The following is a 23,626-nucleotide window of genomic DNA, read 5'->3' as shown; positions in this document are numbered from 1 at the left end:
GGAGGGAGAGTGGGGAGAGAGAGTGGGGAGAGAGAGTGGGGAGGGAGAGTGGGGAGGGGCCAGACAGGAGAGAGTGGGGAGAGTGCGGAGGGAGTGGGGAGAGTGGGGAGGCAGTGGGGAGGGAGAGTGGGGAGAGTGGGGGGAGAGTGGGTAGAGTGAGGAGGGAGAGGGGAGGGAGAGTGGGGAGGGAGAGGGGAGGGAGAGTGGGGAGAGTGGGGAGGGAGAGTGGGGAGGGAGAGGGGAGGGAGAGTGGCGAGAGTGGGGAGGGAGAGTGGGTAGGGAGAGGGGAGGGAGAGTGGGGAGGGGCCAGACAGAAGAGAGTGGGGGGAGAGTGGGGAGGGAGTGGGGAGAGTGGGGAGGGAGAGTGGGGAGGGAGAGTGGGGAGGGAGAGTGGGGAGAGTGGGGAGAGTGGGGAGGGAGAGGGGAGGGAGAGTGGGGAGAGTGGGGAGGGAGAGTGGGGAGGGAGAGTGGGGAGGGAACAGACAGGAAAGAGAGAGTGGGGAGGGAGGGAGAGAGTGGGGAGAGAGTGGGGAGGGAGTGGGGAGGGAGAGTGGGGAGAGTGGGGAGGGAGGGAGAGAGTGGGGAGTGGGGAGGGAGTGGGGAGGGAGAGGGGGGGGAGAGTGGGGAGGGGCCAGACAGGAGAGAGTGGGGAGGGAGAGTGGGGAGGGAGAGAGTGGGGGGAGAGTGGGGAGGGAGAGTGGGGAGAGGGTGGGGAGGGAGAGTGGGGAATAGAGGGAGGTGAGTGTGAGAGAGAAGGGGAGAGACAGAAGGGAAGAGAGGAGAGGGGGGGGGGGAGGTTGGGGATGGAGGAGGAGTCGGCGGGGGGGGGGGGGCAAAAGGAGAGCGGGGAGAGGCAGGGAGAGAGGCAGGGAGAGGCAGGGAGAGAGGCAGGGAGAGGCAGGGAGAGAGGCAGGGAGATGAGGAGGCGTGTGGGCAGAGACGCCTCCACCGACACATCGCCACTCGACTGGACACAACTGCCCGGCACGCGTGGGTGACACGACCGCGAGTTCCATCACAATACAAAGATCCCCCGTGTAGCCTTAACAGATCGTTGGGGCAAGTGCCGTTAGCGAGTAGCGGTGGCTTGCCAGTACCACGTCCCGGCCGCCTTTGTCTCCCCAGTGGTTGATGTTGACGATACACGCCGCACCAGCTGCTTTATTTGAGGCCGAGTCGACCTAAGGTAGGGGAGGAGGTCCAGGAACGCTTCGGATATTTGCTGTCACTGGTGGTGGTGGTGATGGTGGTGATGGTGGTGGTGATGGTGGTGGTGGACGTGAGTGGGGGGGGGGGCTGGAGTCCAACTCGGTTCTCTGGCGGGGGAGCGAAGCAGCAGCAGCAGCAGTCAATGAGTTGAGAGATGGAGAGCGGCTCCCAACTAAACAAATATTATTTTTTTTAAACTTTTTTAAAAAACGCTTTTATGAAATCTACCAGGAATGGAAGAACTCCAGGAAGTGGCCTCGAAGCTTGCCATAACGTAAGGGAAAGTGGCCTATTACAGCCAACGTGAATTGAGCGTGAACAATTAGAGCCAAGCCGAAACATAACATGTAAAAAATTATGTTTAAAAAATATTTCTTTTATTTTTAATGATAGAATATAGTATTGTCATGAGTATGACATAAGTATACCAAGTTTGCAGTCGATACCACGTTGGGAAGTGGATTAAAATTGAGTTACAAGATTTGAGGATAAAACAACAACGAAAACAACAACAGACAGAGTGAGTTAATAAAAATAGTGTAATAACAAAATAATAAAAATAGACACTCCACACAACGGCCTGGAGTCATTCAACACCACCACCAGCACCCATCTCCACTCATCAATATATCAACATACATTTGTAAATATTTAATTTCATTATTATCTAGGGTGCCTATAACGACAAATACAGTATTACGTAATTAGTGTAATCATAGTTCACCTTGTGAGCAGTTTTAAAATGTCCTTTTCAAAGTGGTCACAGAACAAAGGATCGGAAAAATCATCATCGCTGGAGGAGTGGTGGTGCAGCGGTTGGCGCACTGCACGACTGTGGAATGAACCCGGCGGCCTGAGTTCGAATCCCGGCAACGTCGAACATCGGTGGTGAATGTCTGAACCGGTTATGGGCAGCCACTCACCACCTCGCCACTCACCACCCCGTCACTCACCACTTCCTCGCTCACCACCCCCCTCGCTCACCACCCCGCCACTCACCACTCACCACCTCGCCACTCACCACTCACCACCCCCTCGCTCACCACCCCGTCGCTCACCACCCCGCCACTCACCACTCACCACCTCGCCACTCACCACTCACCACCCCCTCGCTCACCACCCCGTCACTCACCACTCACCACCTCGCCACTCACCACTCACCACCCCCTCGCTCACCACCCCCTCGCTCACCACCCCGTCACTCACCACCCCGCCACTCACCACTCCGCCACTCACCACCCCGCCACTCACCACCCCGCCGCTCACCACTCACCACCCCGCCACTCACCACCCCGCCACTCACCACCCCGTCACTCACCACCCCGCCGCTCACCACCCCTTCACTCACCACCCCGTCACTCACCACCCCGTCACTCACCACCCCTTCACTCACCACCCCTTCACTCACCACCCCTTCACTCACCAATCACCACCCCGTCACCACCCCTTCACTCACCACCCCGTCACTCACCACCCCTTCACTCACCACCCCGTCACTCACCACCCCTTCACTCACCACTCACCACCCCGTCACTCACCACCCCGTCACTCACCACCCCTTCACTCACCACCCCGTCACTCACCACCCCGTCACTCACCACTCACCACCCCGCCACTCACCACCCCGTCACTCACCACCCCGTCACTCACCACCCCGTCACTCACCACCCCGTCACTCACCACTCACCACCCCGTCACTCACCACCCCCTCGCTCACCACCCACCACCCCGTCACTCACCACCCCGCCACTCACCACTCACCACCCCGTCACTCACCACCCCTTCACTCACCACCCCCTCACTCACCACTCACCACCCCGTCACTCACCACCCCCTCGCTCACCACCCCGTCACTCACCACTCACCACCCCGTCACTCACCACCCCCTCGCTCACCACCCACCACCCCGTCACTCACCACCCCGTCACTCACCACTCACCACCCCGTCACTCACCACCCCTTCACTCACCACCCCTTCACTCACCACTCACCACCCCGTCACTCACCACCCCGTCACTCACCACCCCGCCACCTCATGACCGACGCGGCGTGGGGAGGAGGCGTTGACCCCATAAATGGATTGAACATCTCTGTCAATGATTATGGCTGTTCTTATTATCATCTTTGCCCATCCTCTCTGTAATCATCATCATCACCACACTCATCACTTTTTGTCATCATCTTTCTCATCATATCCGTTGTCAAAAATGTAATCCTCTGGTCGCCATCGCCATCATTATCATCCTGGTACATAGCAGCCCCCCTCCCCCCCAAAAAAACCTCTAACCCCCCCCCCCCCCATGGCCCCCCACCCCCGCCAGACCACTTCATTGTTATCTCTGACGCAAAACAAAAGGAGCGACACGCCACGACACGCCACACTATTTCTGCTGCTGGGAACACCACTGCCCGGGGTGGTCAGTGGTGTGTCAACTGGGGCACAGAGAGAGAGACAAGCGAAGCGCAGAGCAGCGTCTTTCACACGGAGAGGGCACAAAGACAGAGATCCCCCCCCCCCCGTGTAGCCTCGACAGACTGTAGAGGCAAGTGCTGTTAGCGAGTAGCACCTATGAAGGCCGGAACAGTACTCTAGGGGGTGGGTGGCCAGCACCACGCCCGACCGCCTTTGTCTCCCCAGTGGCGTTGTTTACACACCGCAACAGGTTACTCATTTGAGGCTGAGTCGACCTAGGCGAGAGCCAGGACCAGTTCAGATAATCGTCACCGGTGTTGGCCGGTGACGATTGTCCGTCATCATATTTCGATGAGCTCGGGTCGCCGGGTTCGTAGCGCAGCGCTCACCGCACACTCCGGCACACACAGACACGAAGGCCCCGCTCGCTATTTCAGGATGGACGGTCTGCCTGGGGGCAAGCGCCGCTCTTATCGAGGGGCGGCCCTTTTAATTTAAATGCAGCCCTCGGAAGTTGCAAACGATGACCACTTTCGAAAAATGTTATTATTTTTCAAGGGCACCCGATGAGTGAGTTTGGCCTGGGTTTTGTTGTTGTTGTTGTTATTTAGAAAAGACACCTGGGCGCATGACACACTCCCGGACCAAGTGCACAAGCGGCGGCATACACAACAAACAAAAATATGATTGGCGCAGCGCACCTGATAGGTACGTTTCACATTCGCCCGGGTGATGATCGCGATTAAATTGAGGGCAACGAGCGATAGAAGGTGCGCGCGGCGAGAGATGTGCATGGCTGTCCGTGCCGAGGTCGTGTTTATTACACTAAGAATAATAACGGCAATTATAATCCCAGGAAGGCCTCGCTTTAGTTTCGAGGAGGGCGCTCGCCCTGCTGTATTGCGAAGTTGGCGCCCAATTCCCATTCGCCACGAGAGGTTTGGCTTCGTGTGGGAAACTGCTGAAGGAAACCACCACCACCACTGCCATCTCATGGCCACATCTCTCAGTCTCCTCACACCCACAGCACCTGGTGGTCACTAAATCAGGTTCGACCGTAGCTCTCAGGGCTTCCAAGATCTGACGAGATCGGGGAGTGTTTTGGGGGCGATTTGGTCACAGGACAGGCCTTTTAGGGAATCCTGTTTTTTTAATCGGATTGACGAAACGAGATAGATTTCAGACACCGTCGAATTTTCGTTTTTCAACCGTGGCAAACGCTCGGAAGCGGCTAAAATCACGGCGGAGAATGTCAACACGCGTGTTGCACGACACGCGTGTTGTACAACGCAGCCACCACGGTCTCAGGCAATCCCTGAAAGGCAGAAACGCTGAAATACAGAGCAACATCAAGCAAACAGAGCGTGGGCTCAAAAACGGTTTATAATCTGGAGCCAGAAAAATGTAGCCTAAATAATACAATCCCTGAGAGTGGCCTTGAATGTAAGCGCTACAAAACAAACGTTGGGATTTTTCTTTTAATACAACAACAAAAAAACGTTTCATCTGCTCTCTCCATCTGCCGAGCGCCAATTCCGTCATTTCAACGTTCGCTTTTTTGTGCGCGTGTTAAAACCGAGGTCGCCTTCGATGGTCATTAATGCAACCCCTCGCACGTGTTTAAGACTTGCGCGATCAATTAAGGCGCGTGTAAGGTAGGGCGTAATGTCTGAAAGGGTTTAATCACACCGGTGATGGATACGCGGCCGACGTGAGAACCCGTTTTTTTTATGGCCTATTAAAAAATATATATCGCCGCTCCGCCGTACATTTATGATCCACTCCTGTGCCGTTATGACAAGCGCCCCCCCCCTCCACCCACCCCACCATCCTGGCCGGCTCCAAACGATGTTTTAAAAAAAGACAGGAAACAAAGCCCTGCCTCGATGAAAGCTCTCCTTGACTTCCCCGAATGAAGACAAAAATATCTCGGGGAGACCTGCAAAGCGCAACAAGCTTTTGGTTACGGGAAAGTGCGGGCAGGTTAAACTTATGAAACAAATGTTTATTGTAGCAGGTTAAGGCCCGCTTTGGCTATACAGCTCTTTTTCATGAGCGACCCGGGCTTTCGCAAATGGCAGCTCAACCAAGTGGCTTATTGCGTGGAAATTTACAGCACCCAAATGACCCTAAACGCGTAACGTTTATTCTAATTGAGGAGGAAAAAAGCGGAAGACCTGGAGAAAAATCCACGTGGCCACGGGGAGAGAGAACACGCAAACTCCAAATATGCAGGCGTCAGTGTCGGGATTGAACCCACGATCTCACGTATACCAGGCGAGGTAGTTAACATCTCACCACCGTGGCGCCCCTGTGGCGGGGATATTGCGTACACAAGTGTAGTTATGGACAGAGACCCTGCTTTACAAAGAGACCGGCGGAACACAACGCAAATGCTTGTGCGTGAACGGAAAGCAACGCCGCATCAATTTTGAACCGGGAGACTCAAAAATGTTCACGGTCCCTTTTGTCAATCCACCGCTGGCTTTAAGGCCTCGCCCCCGCCGCCGACGCCGACGTTAGCCGTGACCCCCGAACGGAACTCGCGTCGCCGGGTTCGAAGTGAGAGCTGCGTACCGGCGCGCCCCCGCTGCACCCGCAGCGCAACTTTCATAAAATACACGAAGTCAAACAAGCGAGCAACGAGTTAGTTATGTCTTCTTGGTTCTTTCGGTAAAGTCACGTAGAATGGAAATAATAAAATAATGAAAATAAAACATAATAAAATAAGTATGTTTCATTTTTATAATAAAACAAATATGTTTTACTTTTTTTATTTTATTATTTCCATTCTACGTGACTTTACCGACAGAACCAAGAAGATGAATCCCTGCAGTCACGAAAGCTTTAAATCGAGAGTTAGTTATGGGTTGTTTTTTTTACGAGGATTAAGGGTTTATGGGGAGCTGGGGGGTGGGGGATCTTCACGACGAGTCTTGTGAAGTCAACGTGCACTGGCGCACAGTCGACGCCGCGGCGAGCAACCTCCGGGAGAAAGATTTGCTTGGCCAGATTCACATCTCGACAGGACGTTCGAAACCGCGTCACCACCACTACTACCCCCCCCCCACCCGCCCGCACCCCACCTTGGGGGCGACTTGGCCCCATTGTCGGCGACGGGAGACATTGGCTTTGAACAAAGGGGAACACTTGCCAACGCGTCCGGTGTCTTTGAAATGCGCGAAGGCCGATAACTCTCTAAAGGAATCCATAAAGAGGCGGCGGCGGCAGTGGGGAACCGGTGGCGCGGTGGGGCTCCGGTGGCGCGGTGGGGCTCCGCGTGCCGTGCGTTGAACTCCGGTGGCGCGAGTCGCATTCCTGACTGGTGGCCGGTGGCGAGCATCAGTGGCGAGCGATATCGCAAGCCGGTCCCGGGGCTCCCGCTTTGCAAATCCACGGCGTCCGACCAGCCGGCGTGGTCAAATATGGTCACAACCCCCCGCACCCCCACCCTGCCCCCCTTCCGCCACACCGTGACTGACGGAGCGTGGGGAAGCCCTTTCATCCAACATTGGATTAGCAGAGAGCTGCGAATGATCGCCTTGTTCAAAGTAAATATTACAATAGCGACGACGATAATCATTGGCTCGGTTTCTTTAAATCCAATTATGCCAGGGCCCCACTGCGACCGTGGATGAGTCATTTTTGCAAGGGAGCAACCCAAGGCCGATGGGGGAGACCCAGGGGCTAGCGGCGGCGGCGGCAGCGGCACTCACCTCCACGCTCGCGACACGGGGCAGGCTCCGGCAAGTCCCCTTCATGATCGCGGAGCGCGACGCGAGCCCAGCGGCGGAAGCGAACAAAACCCACGCTCATCACGACGACGACGACGACCACCACCACCACCACCGCCGGCAGCGGCAGCAGCAGCAGCAGCGCGGCGAGGACGGGAGAGGCGGGCGAAGTGGTCGACGAGGGGGGGGGGGCGGGCGGTTTCGGAGCCGGTCCCGTCCCTCCGCCGCCGCCGCTCTCCGCCGCACCGAAATTAGAGCCTGTCCATAATTCCATACATAATTATTTCTCCCGCCCACTTATTTATTTATTTGGTCTCTGCCGCTTCGCACAAACTAATTGCAGCCGATGATCAATAAAGGCGCCCGTCTCCTCCGCGTCTTTGTTGACTTTGGCCTTTGACCCCCTCCCCATCCTCCCCTCGCTCCCTCCCCGCCGCAGCAGCCCGCAACGAGAATCGGGCGACACAGCCCCATCTGCCATTCTTACCCCCCCCCCTCTCTCTCTCTCTCTGCCCCCCCCTCTCTCGCTCTTTGTGTCTGCAAATTTCTTGTTTGCGATTCTTACTTTGCTGCCGTTTGTACGACGACGACATTCTTCGACGGAGTCCGTTGCCATTTCAACCGTGAAACTAATAATTTAACGTTCATGATAATGCCCCCCCCCCCCCTTTGTTTATGTGGGAATCTCCAGCGAGGACGACGAGGGAGTCTCCATGCTGCTGCTGCTGCTACGATGGGATTCTTGGCGAATGCCATAACCGAGCGTTTCACGGTCGCGTGAGAAGGAAACTGGAAAAGCCAGAAGAATGAAACCCCGTCCACCCCATCCATCAAAGGAGAAAACACTCAGAGCTCCGCACAAATGGATTCAATCCGCTTGCTGCTGCTGTCTGCCCAAACGCATCGCAGGCCAGAGTTTCAAAACAGACTGCGCTACACCAGCTCTAAACTGATGAGTCAGGAAAAAATATTGGTTCGAAATAAGACACGGGAGTGGTGACGTATAGGCAGACATCCCTCATGACCGACACCACATCCATGGCTCGACAAAGCGCCGTGTTGTTATTACGATTAAAATTATTACATCCACTCTGAATTCTACGCAAGATTGGTTTTTGGAATTGGACCGGACAGATTTAAGTTTGGCACAGCAACCGACGTGCAAATGCGGTCCAATTCCACATCAGCCCAAAGGACGTTCCTCGCGGCGAGGGTTCCAAAAACCCCGTTGGTTCTAATCGCACACCAGTCGGAGTGCGAATCCCGCACCCGAGTCCTGATCTTGTGTCGGCGTCACGACTGCCACGCGGACTCGCAGGAGGTTGTCGCCCTCATCCTCACATCGATCGCTCTCGTGTCTAGTCAGTGTCGCCCTCCGCACTCGCAGCCCCGTCAACGCCGGGGTCAGCCCCTGGCGGAACTCTGCCGCATCCTGCTGGACATGAAATGCCTCCTCTGTCTCCTATTGCTCAGTCAGCTCCCATCATCATCATCAGTAGCAGCAGCAGCAGCAGCACCATCAGCAGCATTTACAACAGCAGCAGCAGCAGCATCATCTTCAGTATCAGCAGCCGGGCCAACTCGCCCGTTGCCATGGGAAGCCTGGCTGCCACGTGGCTCGTTATTGATCGGAGAGGAAGATTTGTTGATTGCCTATCGATCTTATCAGTCCGGGCAGGCGGGCGGCTGTACAGGTTTGGGGGAGGGGGGTGGGGGAGTGGGGGGGGGCGATGTCGGGGGGGGGGGAAGAGAATCGATATGACACTGGCTGACGGTGGTGGTTGCTGGTCATCATGTAAAACGGTCTCGCGTTTAAAAAACAAAAATCCTCGCAAAAAAAGCACGAACCATCGCCGCGCTGAACGAAACGCATTCATTAACGACGATCATTGCACGCAATCATGACGACGACGACGATGACGATCATCGTGATGAATGCAGGCGAATTGCCCGCGAGCGAACCGTGTGATTGAGAAGGCTGCCCCGGCTGGGAACACGGGACGGGGGGAAGCGATCCGTGCGAGTTTCACGAAGACGAGCTCGGAGCGAACGGGCAAACTCCCTGCCGGATAGCGAGCGAGGAACACGCGCTACGTGCATTTTATGAACGTGAGAACTGTGAAAATGCTAATGACCGTCTTCCTGTAAGCTCGCCGCGACGCGGGAAGAGGCAGGCCCGCCGGTGGCGACAATTAAATAATGAGACGCTAATGGTGGTGGGGGGGGGGTGCGAGTGGTCAATGTCGCCACCGCTGTTGTAGACGAGAGGGGGGGGGGGCATTTAAAGAGGAACCTCTCGCGGTGGCTAGGAGATGTTAACTACCTCGCCTGGTATGCAGGAGGTCGTGGCTTCGATCCCGACCCTGACGCCTGCTGCTGTATATTTGGAGTTTGCGTGTCTCTCTCCCTGTGCTCGCGTGGATTTTTCCCCGGGTCCTCCGGTTTCTCCCTCCACATTTAGAATCAACATCACGCGTTTAGAGTAATTGGCTGCTATAAATTTCCACGTGATGATGATAAGCCACTTCGTTGAGCTTTCATTTGCGGCCAGGTCGCTTCTGAAAAGATCTACATAGCTCAGTGCGCCTTACACCTGGTAAAATAAAACATTGTTTTAGTTTAAACAGTTTAATAGTAACCTGGGAATTTGGGAGGAACCTGAGAGGGTTCAGGAAGAGAGGGGGGGGGGGGGAGCTTCACCGCCTTAGGCAGAGGGAGACCTGGGAGGTTTAGGAATAGCCAGGACAGGGAAACGGGAGATTTGTGGAATTTTGGACACGGTGAGCACAGGGCCAGAGGGCTCAATTGCGGAAACCCTGGGAATAGTGAAGATGCGGAGAAAAGCGTGGGGAACTTGGGAAGAGTGATGATAAGGAGAGAGGAATCTTGGAATCCTGGGAATAGTGAAGACGGACAAATCTGGGAATTTTGGGAAAAACAAAAACGGATAAATCTGGGAATCTTGAGAAGATCGAGGACAGGGAGAGAGGGCTTCATGGGGATATTGGGAATAGGACAGGAAGGAAGGGATATACGAATTATTTGAAACAAAGTGATCCAAGTTCTTTAAGGAGACAGGGTCCCGGGGAATCTTGGGAATGGTGGGATTGGGAAGAGGGGCATCTGGGAATGTTGGTAATGAGGCCACAGAGAGAGATAGAGACGGATCTGTGAGATCCAGGACAGTGACGGTGGTAACCTGTCACTCAGCGAGACGAGTGAAGGTGGAGACTCAACGGGAGGGAGAAGGAATCCTGGCGATAGTAGCAGCAGCGGCTGAGAGGACGTAAAAAAAAGAGGAGGGGGGGGGTGATGAGGGGCGAGGGGGGGCAGTGGGGGGGGGGAAGCCACGTGGATCGATGCGGCTCCGTGAGCTCGCCGGGTGGGTCACATCGATCGTGGAGCCTTCGCAGCCGCGGCCCTCGCGGTGACACTCACCACCAACAACCACCAACAACAAGACTCACCACCAACAACCACCAACAACCACCAACAACAAGACTCACCACCAACAAGACTCACCACCAACAACCACCACCAACAAGACTCACCACCAACAAGACTCACCACCAACAACCACCAACAAGACTCACCACCAACAACCACCACCAACAACAAGACTCACCACCAACAACCACCACCACCAACAACCACCACCACCAACAACCACCACCACCAACAAGACTCACCACCAACAACCACCAACGAGACTCACCACCACCAGCAAGACTCGTGAGCGCCACCGATCCCTCACGACATTCACTCGGCCGTTCATTTTTCACGATACTTTATTCACAAATGATCCTTATGGCGGTACCCCGAGGTATCCAAATAATACAAGATGACCGAGGCACTTAAATATTTTATTTCTGGGACACTATTTTTTGCAGGGGTGTACTTCACTCCGCGACTGGGGTACCAATCAATCCGAAATCAGTGCTCCTCCTCGATGTTGAAACGATCATAGATGATGATGGAACAGAGAAGCTATCATCAGCAGTGGATAGACCATGCCTTATGCCGACGACGGTGAACGATTTAATGCGGCGAGCTAAATCAACAAACGTATAATAATAATACTTTTGAAACAAATTAAATAGCTGTGATAAAACCTATTAAAGACTTCATCGACGGGTCAACCAAAAACGTCCTTCATAATAACTAAAGTGTGAGCACGTGGGGGGGAGGGGGCGTTCATTAAAAACGCGTCGTGCAAAATGCGGTCGGGCGCCGCACGGCTACGCACGTGGATACGCACACGTGGAGACACGCTACGCACACGTGGAGACACACACGTGGAGACGCACACGTGGATACGCACACGTGGAGACACGCTACGCACACGTGGAGACACACACGTGGAGAAGCACACGTGGATACGCACACGTGGAGACACACGCTACGCACACGTGGAGACGCACACGCTACGCACACGTGGAGACACACACGTGGAGACGCACGCTACGCACACGTGGAGACGCACACGTGGAGACACACACGTGGATACGCACACGTGGAGACGCACACGTGGAGACGCACACGTGGAGACGCACGCTACGCACACGTGGAGACGCACACGTGGAGACGCACGCGACGTCCGGGCGGCTCGCCGCATCCCCCCGCCCGCGACGACGAAATGGCGCGGCCGCTAGGGGTGCGATCGGAAGAGGCCCGCGTCTCCCTCCACCTACCCACCAGCCACCTACCCACCAGCCACCTACCCACCTACCCACCACCACCCACCTACCCACCACCCACCCACCTACCCACCACCCACCCACCCACCTATCCACCACCCACCCACCCACCTATCCACCACCCACCCACCCACCTATCCACCACCCACCCACCCACCTATCCACCACCCACCCACCTATCCACCACCCACCCACCCACCTATCCACCACCCACCCACCCACCTATCCACCACCCACCCACCCACCTATCCACCACCCACCCACCCACCTATCCACCACCCACCCACCCACCTATCCACCACCCACCCACCCACCTATCCACCACCCACCCACCCACCTATCCACCACCCACCCACCCACCTATCCACCACCCACCCACCCACCTATCCACCACCCACCCACCCACCTATCCACCACCCACCCACCCACCTATCCACCACCCACCCACCCACCTATCCACCACCCACCCACCCACCTATCCACCACCCACCCACCCACCTATCCACCACCCACCCACCCACCTATCCACCACCCACCCACCTATCCACCACCCACCCACCCACCTATCCACCACCCACCCACCCACCCACCTATCCACCACCCACCCACCCACCTATCCACCACCCACCCACCCACCTATCCACCACCCACCCACCTATCCACCACCCACCCACCTATCCACCACCCACCCACCCACCCACCTATCCACCACCCACCCACCCACCCACCACCCACCCACCTACCCACCTACCCACCACCCACCCACCTACCACCCACCTACCACCCACCATCACTGCCGCTCTCCGCCGCGCGTCGCTCACCCTCCCCCGTCGGTGGTCGCCCCCGCTCAGCCCCGCTCAGCCCCGCTCAGCCCCGCTCAGCCCCGCTCAGCCCCGCTCAGCCCCGCTCAGCCCCGCTCAGCCCCGCGGTGGAGGACTTCCACGCCGCTGTGCGCGCGGCAACGCTCTTTCACATCCCCCCCCCCGCCACCCCCAGATGTCCCTCGGCGCCGACGCCGCTGCCGTGTAAAGCGCAAACTCGGTCAACCCCACCTCTCTCTCTCGCTCTCTCGCTGGCCTGTCGCTCTTTGTTCCAATGCAGTGCCACACTGCCCGAAACGTCAGCCAACCGACTGAAGAGAAGCTTCATCTCGCGGTGGAGGCAAGAGTTGCCGATGCAATGCGGTTGAACGTTTCTGTTTCAGTGACGTGGCCGACCGTGCATCACTGCCAATGTGGTCCCCCCCACCCCGCCCGCCGTCCGTGCTGTCGACTCCATGCACCCATTCAAGTTTCGGTTCAAGATCTCTTCCTCTGCCTCTCTCTATAATAACACAACCCCCCCCACCCCACTATTTTTGTATAGAACCTACAGATGCGGTTTTATTTAGACGCTACATATAGATCCTAGTCGTATTTGCACTGTTTAATTACGCAGGGCAATGATGAAAGCCTCACCGACTCCTGCGACGTTTGGCACAAAATTCCGTCCCATCAAAATGTGTCTTCACGTCGTGGGAGTAGGAAACCGGAGTGGGGGAGGGGTGGGGGGGGGCCTTGAGAAACCCGACGGGCGTCTGCAAGGAGGGAGCGCGCCACCCAACACCGTCATCTCCTGGCCCCACACGCCTCGCAGCTCCATGCCCACGACACCAGGCAAGCCCTGGGGGGGTGGGGGAGGTGGGGAGGAGGTCGCACATCCGAGTACCAAACCAGGGACTGAAATCCGTTTGCGCGGCTTTCGTGCGTCTTCCCGTCGACGCCATAGCGTTTAACCTGGATTTGAAGCTTTCGTGACACCAGGAATCCATACTCTTTGGTTCTTTCGGTAAAGTCTCGTAGCTACCTACGTGACTTTACCGAAAGAACCAAAGAGTATGTTGTAACCTATCCGTCTCTGTGTAGGCAGCTAGGTTCTAAGTGTAACGAGTAATCCGAACGTGACCACGGTGCCGATCACGACACTCCCGTGCGCCGTCAAAACGTCCCCAGCCCGCAAAGAATTTGCGCCGAGCGTATCCGCGCGCTCCTTTCACACGAAACACGTTCCTGCGTTCGTCGATTCACGTCAATTCATTCGCGTTGGGGGAGGGAGTGGGGGAGGGAGAAAGTGCGAGAGCGGCCTTCGGCAGATCCGCACCCCCGTGTGTGTGTGCTCGACTCCCGTCGGCGGCGAGGAGCAAAACGAGACGGAAAGACTCCGTCGGTCTTCTTGTACAAAGTAAACATTAGTCTCTTTTAATTTCCTTCCCAAACCTCCACCGCACAGCGTCGCCTCCCCCCCCCTCCCCCGTGCCCCGCACCCACCCCCACCTTTTCAAAACAACACAGAATTGGCAAGAAGTGCGTTAATGGGCTGTAACTAATGTCAGTGATTAAAAGCATACAAACAGGATGAAATGCTAACTTTTTAAACAAACGGATGCCAATGCTTCCAAGTAAAATCAGTGGCGGCTTGGGGGGGGGGGCCGGCGGGAAAGTTGGGGTTGCAGTTTGTCTTTCATATAAAACATTAAGGTAGCAGAAGTAGTGTTGTTGCTGCTGCTGCAACTGAACTCGCCATTAGCAGGCGCCGTGGAATCTTTTATTTTTTTACGCAGAAACGTCGCAACCCACTCCCCCCGTGCAGAACACTCCAGAAGTACCGGCTTGCCAGGCCACGTCCGTTCTGTGCCAAGGATTCGGGAATCCAGGATTTATTTGCGCGCAAAAAATATAAATGTTCGGAAAGGTTCACTCACGGTCACGATTTGATTACTCGCTATACTTAACATAACTACCTACTAGATTTGAAAATTTCGTGACTGCAAGGATTCATACTCTTCGTTTTTTTCGGTAAAGTCACGTAGGTAAAAAATAATTTAAATAAATAAAATCACGACGTTTCGGAGGCAACACAAGCTTCCGTCTTCAGGTGGCACGGTCACAGCAAAATTACTGTATCAAGGTAATTACTGTATCACGGTCACGATTTGATTACTCGCTATACTTAACATAACTACCTACTAGATTTGAAAATTGCGTGACTGCAAGGATTCACTCTTCGTTTTTTTCGGTAAAGTCACGTAGGTAAAAAATAATTTAAATAAATAAAATCACGACGTTTCGGAGGCAACACAAGCTTCCGTCTTCAGGTGGCACGGTCACAGCAAAATTACTGTATCAAGGTAATTACTGTATCAACGTAAAAAAATTACCCACGTGACTTTACCGAAAAAAAACAAAGAGTATAACCACCTACACCTGACGCACCCACCAATCCACCTACTCATCTACCAACCTACCTATCTACCCATTTAGTCACACACCTACCCACCCACCCACCTACTTATCACCTACCAACCTAGACACCCAAGCACCTACATACCCGACCCGCCTACTCACCACCAACCCACCTACCCACTTCGTGCACCAGGCGCCCTGCTTGCAATTACTCAAATCCCGGCCAGTTGAAGAAAAAAAAAATCACCCGCACATTACATTGTACGCGGGCGAACACGTAGACCACGTGAATTGCTAAATTATTTACATTGACGAAGGCACACTTTATCCGGAGGGTCTGGCAAATTTGTTGTTAAAATGTAGATGTTTAAATAAAAAAACTACGCCATAAAAACACACACACACGAACGCCAAGTATCTGTTCGCTGGCGCGAGATTAACGGTGCGGATTATGTCTTTGCGAGAAAGGCAGAGCGAAGGAGAGCGAGAGAGCGAGCGGGCGGGAGAGGCGGGCTGGCAAAAAAAAATAGGAATGTTTTTTTATCCAAGAAGTGAGTGCTTAATGGCAGCACCTTTAAGACGACTGTGGTTTGACCTGTACGCGGTGCAAAAGCCTCCCCAACCTCTGAAGCCTAATCCTGATGTGGGGGTGCAGGAGGAGGGCTGGAGGATGTGAGGAATTGGGGGGCGGGGGGGGGGTGCGGTGGTGGGGGCACTGCCTCCTACCTTCCCCTCCCACCTAGATCCAGTGGCAGCTAATTCCTGCTAATGCTCTAACAGGAAGAATTCGCAAAAGTGCTTTCAAAACTGCAGGTGGTAATTAGTAATAATTGCTTCTAAGCTGTGCATGTGTGCCCATCTTGAAAGCTTTTTTTTTGGTACAAGCGGTGTGTTGGTGGTGGTGGGGGGGTAATGGGGTGGATTGGATAAGGATTGCTACTTTGGGGGGTTGGATGGTGGCCCCCCCGGGTTGCGGGTTGCGTTCGGTCGGGCGGACGCGGGAGTCAGAGCAGAGAGAGCTCGAGAGGCACGGGGAGAAACATTAGAAATATATAAATAAGCTGCATCTATTGAGCGATTATGCAACTCTGGAAATGTTTACTCCCAACTCTGCAACACTGCGCAGCAATTACAACGGTGGTGGCGGGGTCCGTCCGTGCGTGCGTGCGTCTCTCCGCGGCTTCCTCGCCTCGTTATTTATGTGCAAGAGCGGTTCGTGGGCCAAGAACGCTTGGCTTTAAAAATATATATTTTTAAAAATATATATAACTCCCCCTCCACCACCCCCCAGCTAAAGATGTGGTCCCACTATTGATGGGCTTTACAACAAGTACCCATTCATATATAAGCGATGCCCTGCACGCGCGCAGCCTAGCACACTAATGTTTTTTTTGGCATTTTTTTTCCTTCCCTCCCCCCTCTCCTTACAAATCAACATTATTTTTCTGGCTGCAATTAGTCATTTCTCAATCGCGGCCTGATCCGACCCCACGATCCGTCGCGCCTGCGGTGAAGTGAGAGGCTAACGCTGGGAGACACGTGGGAGTGCTGAAGTGTGTGGCGCCCATCCTAGACGCGACCCACCAACCCTGGGTGGCTTAAAACTTTTGATTTACCAGGTGAAACCCACCGAGTTATTCAATCTGTCTCAGAGGCATCCTGGCCACACATGACAGCTCATCCAAGTGGCTCGTATCATCACGTGGGAATTTATTACAGTAGCCAAATAATCCACACGCATGTAGTGATAATAATAATGATGATAAACAACTCAGTTTCATCAAGCGCCTTTTAAATTGACAATCTCAAAGCGCGTCGGGAGCAAAGCCGGAGAGAGACCTGGAGAAAAATCCACCCGACCATCACTGGAAGAGAGAGAGAGAGAACACGCGAACTCCAAACGTACAAACTGGTACCGCCAGGATCCGGGATCGAACCCACGACCTTCTGCATTCAAGCTCCAGTCAAACGACTACATAATTCATCAGCGTCTCTCTTTCTTTATTTAGCAATTTTGCTCGTCCGCGCCTTTGACATCAGAGTGGCTGTTCCGCCAGCTGCAGTTGATTCCACTGATTTTCATCTCGTCCAGTGAAACCTGGAAACTTGGGAAAATAAAAGCGTGTTGTTGATCGACGGCGAGTTACGGACCGCCTATGGGTGTAACGACATCTCGAATCGTCAATCAATATCTATCACCTCAGCTTGCCAGAGGTGCATCGTATCGCACCTTGCGCGTGCGTAAGAACCGTAAACCTCGCATGCGATTGGTTCATGTAAACCTCTACAGCCACTAGAGGTCGCTACAATCACCACATTTTCTTGGTTCTTTCGGTAAAGTCACGTAGAAGGAAAATAATAAAATAATAAAAATAAAACATAAAATAATTCTCACGACGTTTCCGCCACAACGCAAGCAGCCGTCTTCAGGTGGAGAACAGGTTTGTCGACGTGACTTTACCGAAAGAACCAAGAAGATGAATTACTGCAGTCACGAAAGCTTTAAATCGAAATTTACACCACCACATTGCTTTAACAACAAAAGAATCGATTCTTGGAATCGAATTGCAACCCAGATTCCAACCCAATTCTTCACATCGTTGCACATTAAGTCCCAGATGCTCTTTAAAAAATCTATTTTTTTTTCTGAAATCACTTTACCCTCATTTCGCCTCCCACTTAAAACACGCTCCAATTTTCTTCCAGTTTTTATTCCCCCATTGCCAAATCAAGTGGACGTTTGACTTTCCCATCGCAATCACAGACGCCCCCCCCCCCCACAACGCTACGCCACGCGACACAAAGCCAAACTCTAGGGAAAAAAAACCACGCACAGGCACGGAGAGAGAGAAGGTTCTGCACAGATTGGCACCGCTAATCATCAGCCACCACTCGCACCGAGCTCTCTATCACAACACCACGGGGGAGTTCACAACCGGGGGGGGGGCGGATCTCCACCCCCTCCCCCCACCGACCTCCCCAAGAAATCCTGGGGTATTAATAGGGGGCTCATTAAAGTTTCCGCGGGGATCTGCATTGGACCAGAAACCACAGTCCCAAATGAACGTACGCAAAACGTCCAGCTCCTTTTGTCATTCCGCCGGTGTATCAAGGCTTCCCCATGCTGCATCAGTAATGGGGGGGGGGGGGGGGTCGGAGGTTATTTGACCATACTCATCATACTTCACCACGTTGGTCAGCGAGGGTCGGTGAAGCAGTCGCCCAGGATCATTTTAAATATTGTTGCTCGCTGTCGCTAGGAAGGGAATTAGGGTGGCCGGGTTCATGCCACAATCTACTACCGCTGCATTTACAATTCACCTACAAACACAGTATGTACTGTGCAACAACAACAGCAACAGCATGTGATTGCTTACATAAGCATGGCGCGGTTCTCATCTCTCAAGCAGTAATGGAAATTCCACATTCCCTCGGCAGGGAACAAGTCTCCCCAACATAACAACCACCGTCAACTATTGACTTCATGGAGTTGCGTGCGATTATGACGCCAGATTCTGTTCTGGTTCATAATGTTTTTTGGGTAGATTTTTTTTTGTATCTTAATCAATGTGCACTGCATTGCCTATATTATCCAAGTCCCCCTGCAACAAAAAACATAGATTCTTAGTCTCAACGGGCTCTCACCTGGTTTCCAATCAAACATTATCTATCGTCTATATATATCTCACGATGTTCTGGGTCAACCAAAGGCAAGAATTTGACCCCCGCAACCTTCTTACCGATCGTCCATATTTTACGAAGTCGGGAATTCCGCCACGGTGCCCTACGGCACAACACCTCGTGGTCGCAGCGGTGCCGCCGCAGTGGGTCAATGGCGCTGCACCGCGAACCCGGCAACCCGAGCTCAACTCCTGGGCACGACTCGCCATCTGTGACGGTTGATTTCAGAACCAGCGCTGAGGCAGCCTCCACCTCCCCCCCTACTGCCTTTACCGAGCCGACCGGCGTGGTGAAGTACGGTCAAACAGGCTCCGCGGCCTCCTGTGCCGGCTCGCGTGCACTTCCTGCACTTCACGCTGCTGCTCTTCGTCCTCGTGGGCACCGTGACGGTGGCCGTGTCACTTGTCACCCGGCGTGCGCTTCCACGCAATGCGCACACTTGCGTTTTGCCACCGCTGGAGTTCAAAAACATCTGGGCCACGTCGTAGGAATGTGAATATCTCGCAGCACTGGAAGCAGGGATGGGGTAGGCCTTCATCCAGCAAGCGGACTGACAAGCAAAGCAGAGTCTAAACATGAACACATCTCGAGACGCTGAAGCGCTTGCAACAAAAACATGGCGCTTTGGAACACTTAACTCAAGGCTCGTGATGGGGGGAGTGAATTACATTCGTATTTTAAAAATATAATAAACACTCGGGCTGTTTGAAAGTTGGGGCTTGCCACGAACTGCCCAATCCAACGGCGTAAACGGTATTAAGTATTTTCTTCCGCTAATTTGGTCGACTAAGCCTTCACGAATGAAGAGGCGCAGGAAAAGCGTGGTTAATACAGCACCGCTGGAGCACGAGGTTAAACGGATTCTACACTGCCGAGAGAGAGACTGCAAGCTTTAGCGCAAGCGGATCGGTGGTGGTGGTGGTTGCTGCAGCGGCAGCATACAGTGTTTAGGATTCGGTGCAAATTCAATAGACTCCAACGGCCAGACTAAGGCACCCAAGTTTAGATCAGGGGGATCGACCCGGGCTGACCCATGCTAATGCATTGCGCTTGAAAGTGTGTGCATGTGTGTGTGTGGGGAGCGATAGTGTAGCGGCACGCGCGCTGCGATATGAACCCAATTCGATTCCCACTCACGGCCAACACCAGTGACGATTATCTGAACCGGTCCTGGGCCTCCCCTACGTCGACTCAGCCTTAAATGAGTACCCGGTGCAGTGGGTGAACATCAACACTGGGGAGACAAAGGCGGTCGGGCGTGGTTCTGGCCACCCACCCCCTCGTGTGCCGTGCCGGCCTTCATAGGTGCTCGCTAACAGCACTTGCCCCAACAGTATTTTAAGGCTATTTGGGGGATCTTTGCTTTTTTGTGTAGAAGTACATAAAAATATAACAACACATTGTCAGTAATGCCTTATCACAGAAAACAATAGGCTAACGTTTCAGGCAACGGGCCCTCTTCAACGTAGAGGGACTGACTGATTTGTCGTTGGCAGATCATACTTTTTACAAAGTGCTATGTTTATTTGAATCTGAATTCCAGCCACCCGTCACTAATCCGATTTTCTCAAGCGTATCGAGTTAACGGTCTCTGCCTGGTCACCGACAACAGCACAAAAACCATCAAATTAAATGTGGGTTTTCACTTAGTTTGGTCAAATTCCAACTCTGAGTATGAAAATAAAAAAAATATTGGTTTGACTGCCACGAGACCAGCATTTCTCTGCAGCAGGGTGTGCTGGGAAAATACAGTGGCCCCAACGTGGAATGGAGGCCACAGAAAGCAATTTCAGCCAGAAGTAGTTCCCGGATATCTTCTTCCACAGACCGTTCTCGAACACGCGAGAAATCTGAAAGTACCATACAACCCGTAAGGCGGAGGTGGGTGGGGGGGGAGCGAATCGTCCGCGAATAGATCTTCGGTCCGTCGTCCATCCATCCATCGGCGGCGGGGCCGGACCCCTCTCAAAGCGCAGGGGTCTGGGTGTTTCGCCGAGGGCGACCGACAGACGACGCGTGCTTGATTCATCACGGTCGGCTACGTACGGCGCGACAGAAGTTCAACGTACGTGCACAGCGGCTGCACGAGAACCGGCGAGGAGGAGGAGGAGGGGGGGCCTGCGATGTCTGTCGCCCTCGTACGCGCGTCGTCTTGTCGCAGCTGGCAGCGGCGGCGGCGAGCGATTGGCGAGTGGCACGAAACGAAATCTGCGTTGCTCGACACGCATCGCCAAGAATAAGCCGGCGTTCACGACTCACGCAGTTCCTCTCTCTGCCATCCAGAGTTTGCATGTTTACATTCTTTGCGCACACCCCCCCTCTCCCCCAAATCCACTCCACCCCCACGCGTACATTTGCATATCAATGCATGCGAGAATCATTTGCATTTGAATGCGGGCGAATTGGCGAAAGTGCAAAGGCGACTGTGGTTGAGTTGCAAAGGGTTCGGAGTTTTCGGGGCAAGTCTCGAGGTCGAGTTGGGAGTCTCCGTTGGACCGGTTTGGCGAGCGGCACAGGAGCGGGGTGGCAAGGGTTCGATGCTGAGTCGATATCAATAACGAGGACGGACACGTCAAGCAGCTCACGCACCTTGCACCACGAATCTCCCAACCTTCACACACACCAACACCCTCACCATGGCTCACAGACATCCCATGGGCACACCACCACTCCTCACCATGTCGTCGTCGTCCCCCACACCCCACCACGCCACCCTCGCCCACGTGCCCACTCCCAATGTGGCACCAGAGAGATCTCTTGTGCCTGGCCCCCCCGCTGCACCTGCCCCCTGCACCCCCCCCCCCAACAACCTCCCACCGCGGGCTTCCCGGCCAGACCCACGACACAACCGCGGGGAGCCACGCAGATTGCACGCACACCGGTCACCTATTTATAGAGCAGCAGCAGCAGACTACGACGAGGAGGAGGCGCGCCGCTGTACAGAGCCGTGCCACGCGAGGTGCGAGGCGGTGACGGACGGACGGAGGGAGGGGGCGCAGGGGAGAAGGTGGAGGGGGTGCAGGGGAGGGGGTGCAGGGGAGGGGGTGCAGGGGAGGGGGTGCAGGGAGGGGGGTGGAGGGGAGATGGAGGGGGTGGAGGGGCGGAGGCGGAGGGGAGGGGGCGGAGGGGATGGAGGGGAGATGGAGGGGATGGAGGGGAGATGGAGGGGAGATGGAGGGGATGGAGGGGAGATGGAGGGGATGGAGGGGAGATGGAGGGGATGGAGGGGAGATGGAGGGGATGGAGGGGAGATGGAGGGGATGGAGGGGAGATGGAGGGGATTGGGGGGGGAGATGGAGGGGGCGGAGGGGAGGGGGCGGGAGGGGAGGGGGCGGAGGGGAGGGGGCGGAGGGGAGGGGGCGGAGGGGAGGGGGCGGAGGGGAGGGGGCGGAGGGGAGGGGGCGGAGGGGAGGGGGCGGAGGGGAGGGGGCGGAGGGGAGGGGGCGGAGGGAGGGGGGCGGAGGGGGAGGGGGGCGGAGGGGAGGGGGCGGAGGGGAGGGGGCGGAGGGGAGGGGGCGGAGGGGAGGGGGGCGGGAGGGGAGTGGGGCGGAGGGGAGGGGGCGGGCACTGGCACACACAGAGAGAAACTACGGAGTGCTATCGTATCGGGTTGCACCATTGCGTGCGTGTCGCGACGTGTCGGCGCACGCCCTCCGATTGGCACGGTTGGCGACGTACGGTGCGAAAGAAGTTCAACAGCACCTACTGTACGTACGAGCCGTAGGTGGCGGGGTAGCCATCAGCCTGCACGTCCTTCGGACGTTACGCGACCTTCCCTTTGGACGTGAGCCTCTGCTCCAGGCAGCCAGCCAGCGAGGAAAAACTTTTTTTTAAATACTGTGTCCAGTACGACACCGTCCCCCCCCCCCCACGGGAAGCGCGCTGACGTCACGACGTCGCACGGGATGTGTGACGTCATCACGCAGGCGTGCGCGGTGACGTCACCGACCGCCATCCCTTGACGTGATTGAGGATTTCCCGTTCTTCGGCTGCGATTCTTTTGCCACAGCTCCTACGACAGCAGGCGGCGGCGTTGATGTTGGCTGCCCCCCTCCTCCTCCCCTTTCCCGTCGTCGATCGCCGTCTGCGATTTGTAATCCCCGATCAGTTCGTGCACTTGTTCCCATATCCACGTGTACCCCCCGTACGGCGGCGGCGTCGTCGTTATGAGCCCGTGTTCTTGTGGAGGGGAAATTGAGTTTTCGGGTCCATTCGGCGGTACAGCCGTTTCAATATGTTGAGTGTAGTGGTGGTGAGTGTAGTGGTGAGTGTAGTAGTGGGGAGTGTGGTGGTGGTGGTGAGTGTACTAGTGGTGAGTGTAGTGGTGGTGTAGTGCAGTGGTGAGTGTATTAGTGGTGAGTGTACTAGTGGTGAGTGTAGTGGTGGTGAGTGTAGTGGTGAGTGTACTGGTGGTGAGTGTATTGGTGGTGAGTGTAGTGGTGAGTGTAGTGGTGAGTGTAGTAGTGGTGAGTGTACTGGTGGTGAGTGTAGTGGTGGTGAGTGTAGTGGTGGTGAGTGTAGTGGTGAGTGTACTGGTGGTGAGTGTAGTGGTGGTGAGTGTAGTGGTGAGTGTACTGGTGGTGAGTGTATTGGTGGTGAGTGTAGTGGTGAGTGTAGTGGTGAGTGTAGTAGTGGTGAGTGTACTCGTGGTGAGTGTAATGGTGGTGAGTG

The 23,626-nt window shown here is 54.9% G+C and overlaps 1 protein-coding gene across 8 annotated transcripts in view; it reads right to left on the bottom strand.

The window, feature by feature from the left end:
- The window catches only part of LOC144933057 (homeobox protein cut-like 1), a 198,265-nt gene that overhangs the window by 155,611 nt on the left and 19,028 nt on the right, over positions 1-23,626 (bottom strand). The window contains exon 1 of one of the 8 annotated variants that reach the window (XM_078857542.1): positions 7,339-7,475. The exons of the other annotated variants lie outside the window; for them this stretch is intronic. Coding sequence (XP_078713668.1) covers positions 7,339-7,383 — 45 coding nt within the window. The 5' untranslated portion in view covers positions 7,384-7,475. Of the gene's footprint in view, positions 1-7,338; positions 7,476-23,626 lie in introns of those variants that run through there. 8 annotated transcript variants of the gene reach the window in all.

Source organism: Lampetra fluviatilis, chromosome 6, assembly GCF_964198595.1.
Source record: "Lampetra fluviatilis chromosome 6, kcLamFluv1.1, whole genome shotgun sequence".
NCBI lineage: Eukaryota > Metazoa > Chordata > Hyperoartia > Petromyzontiformes > Petromyzontidae > Lampetra > Lampetra fluviatilis.
This window is presented reverse-complemented; position numbering and strand designations above follow the sequence as displayed.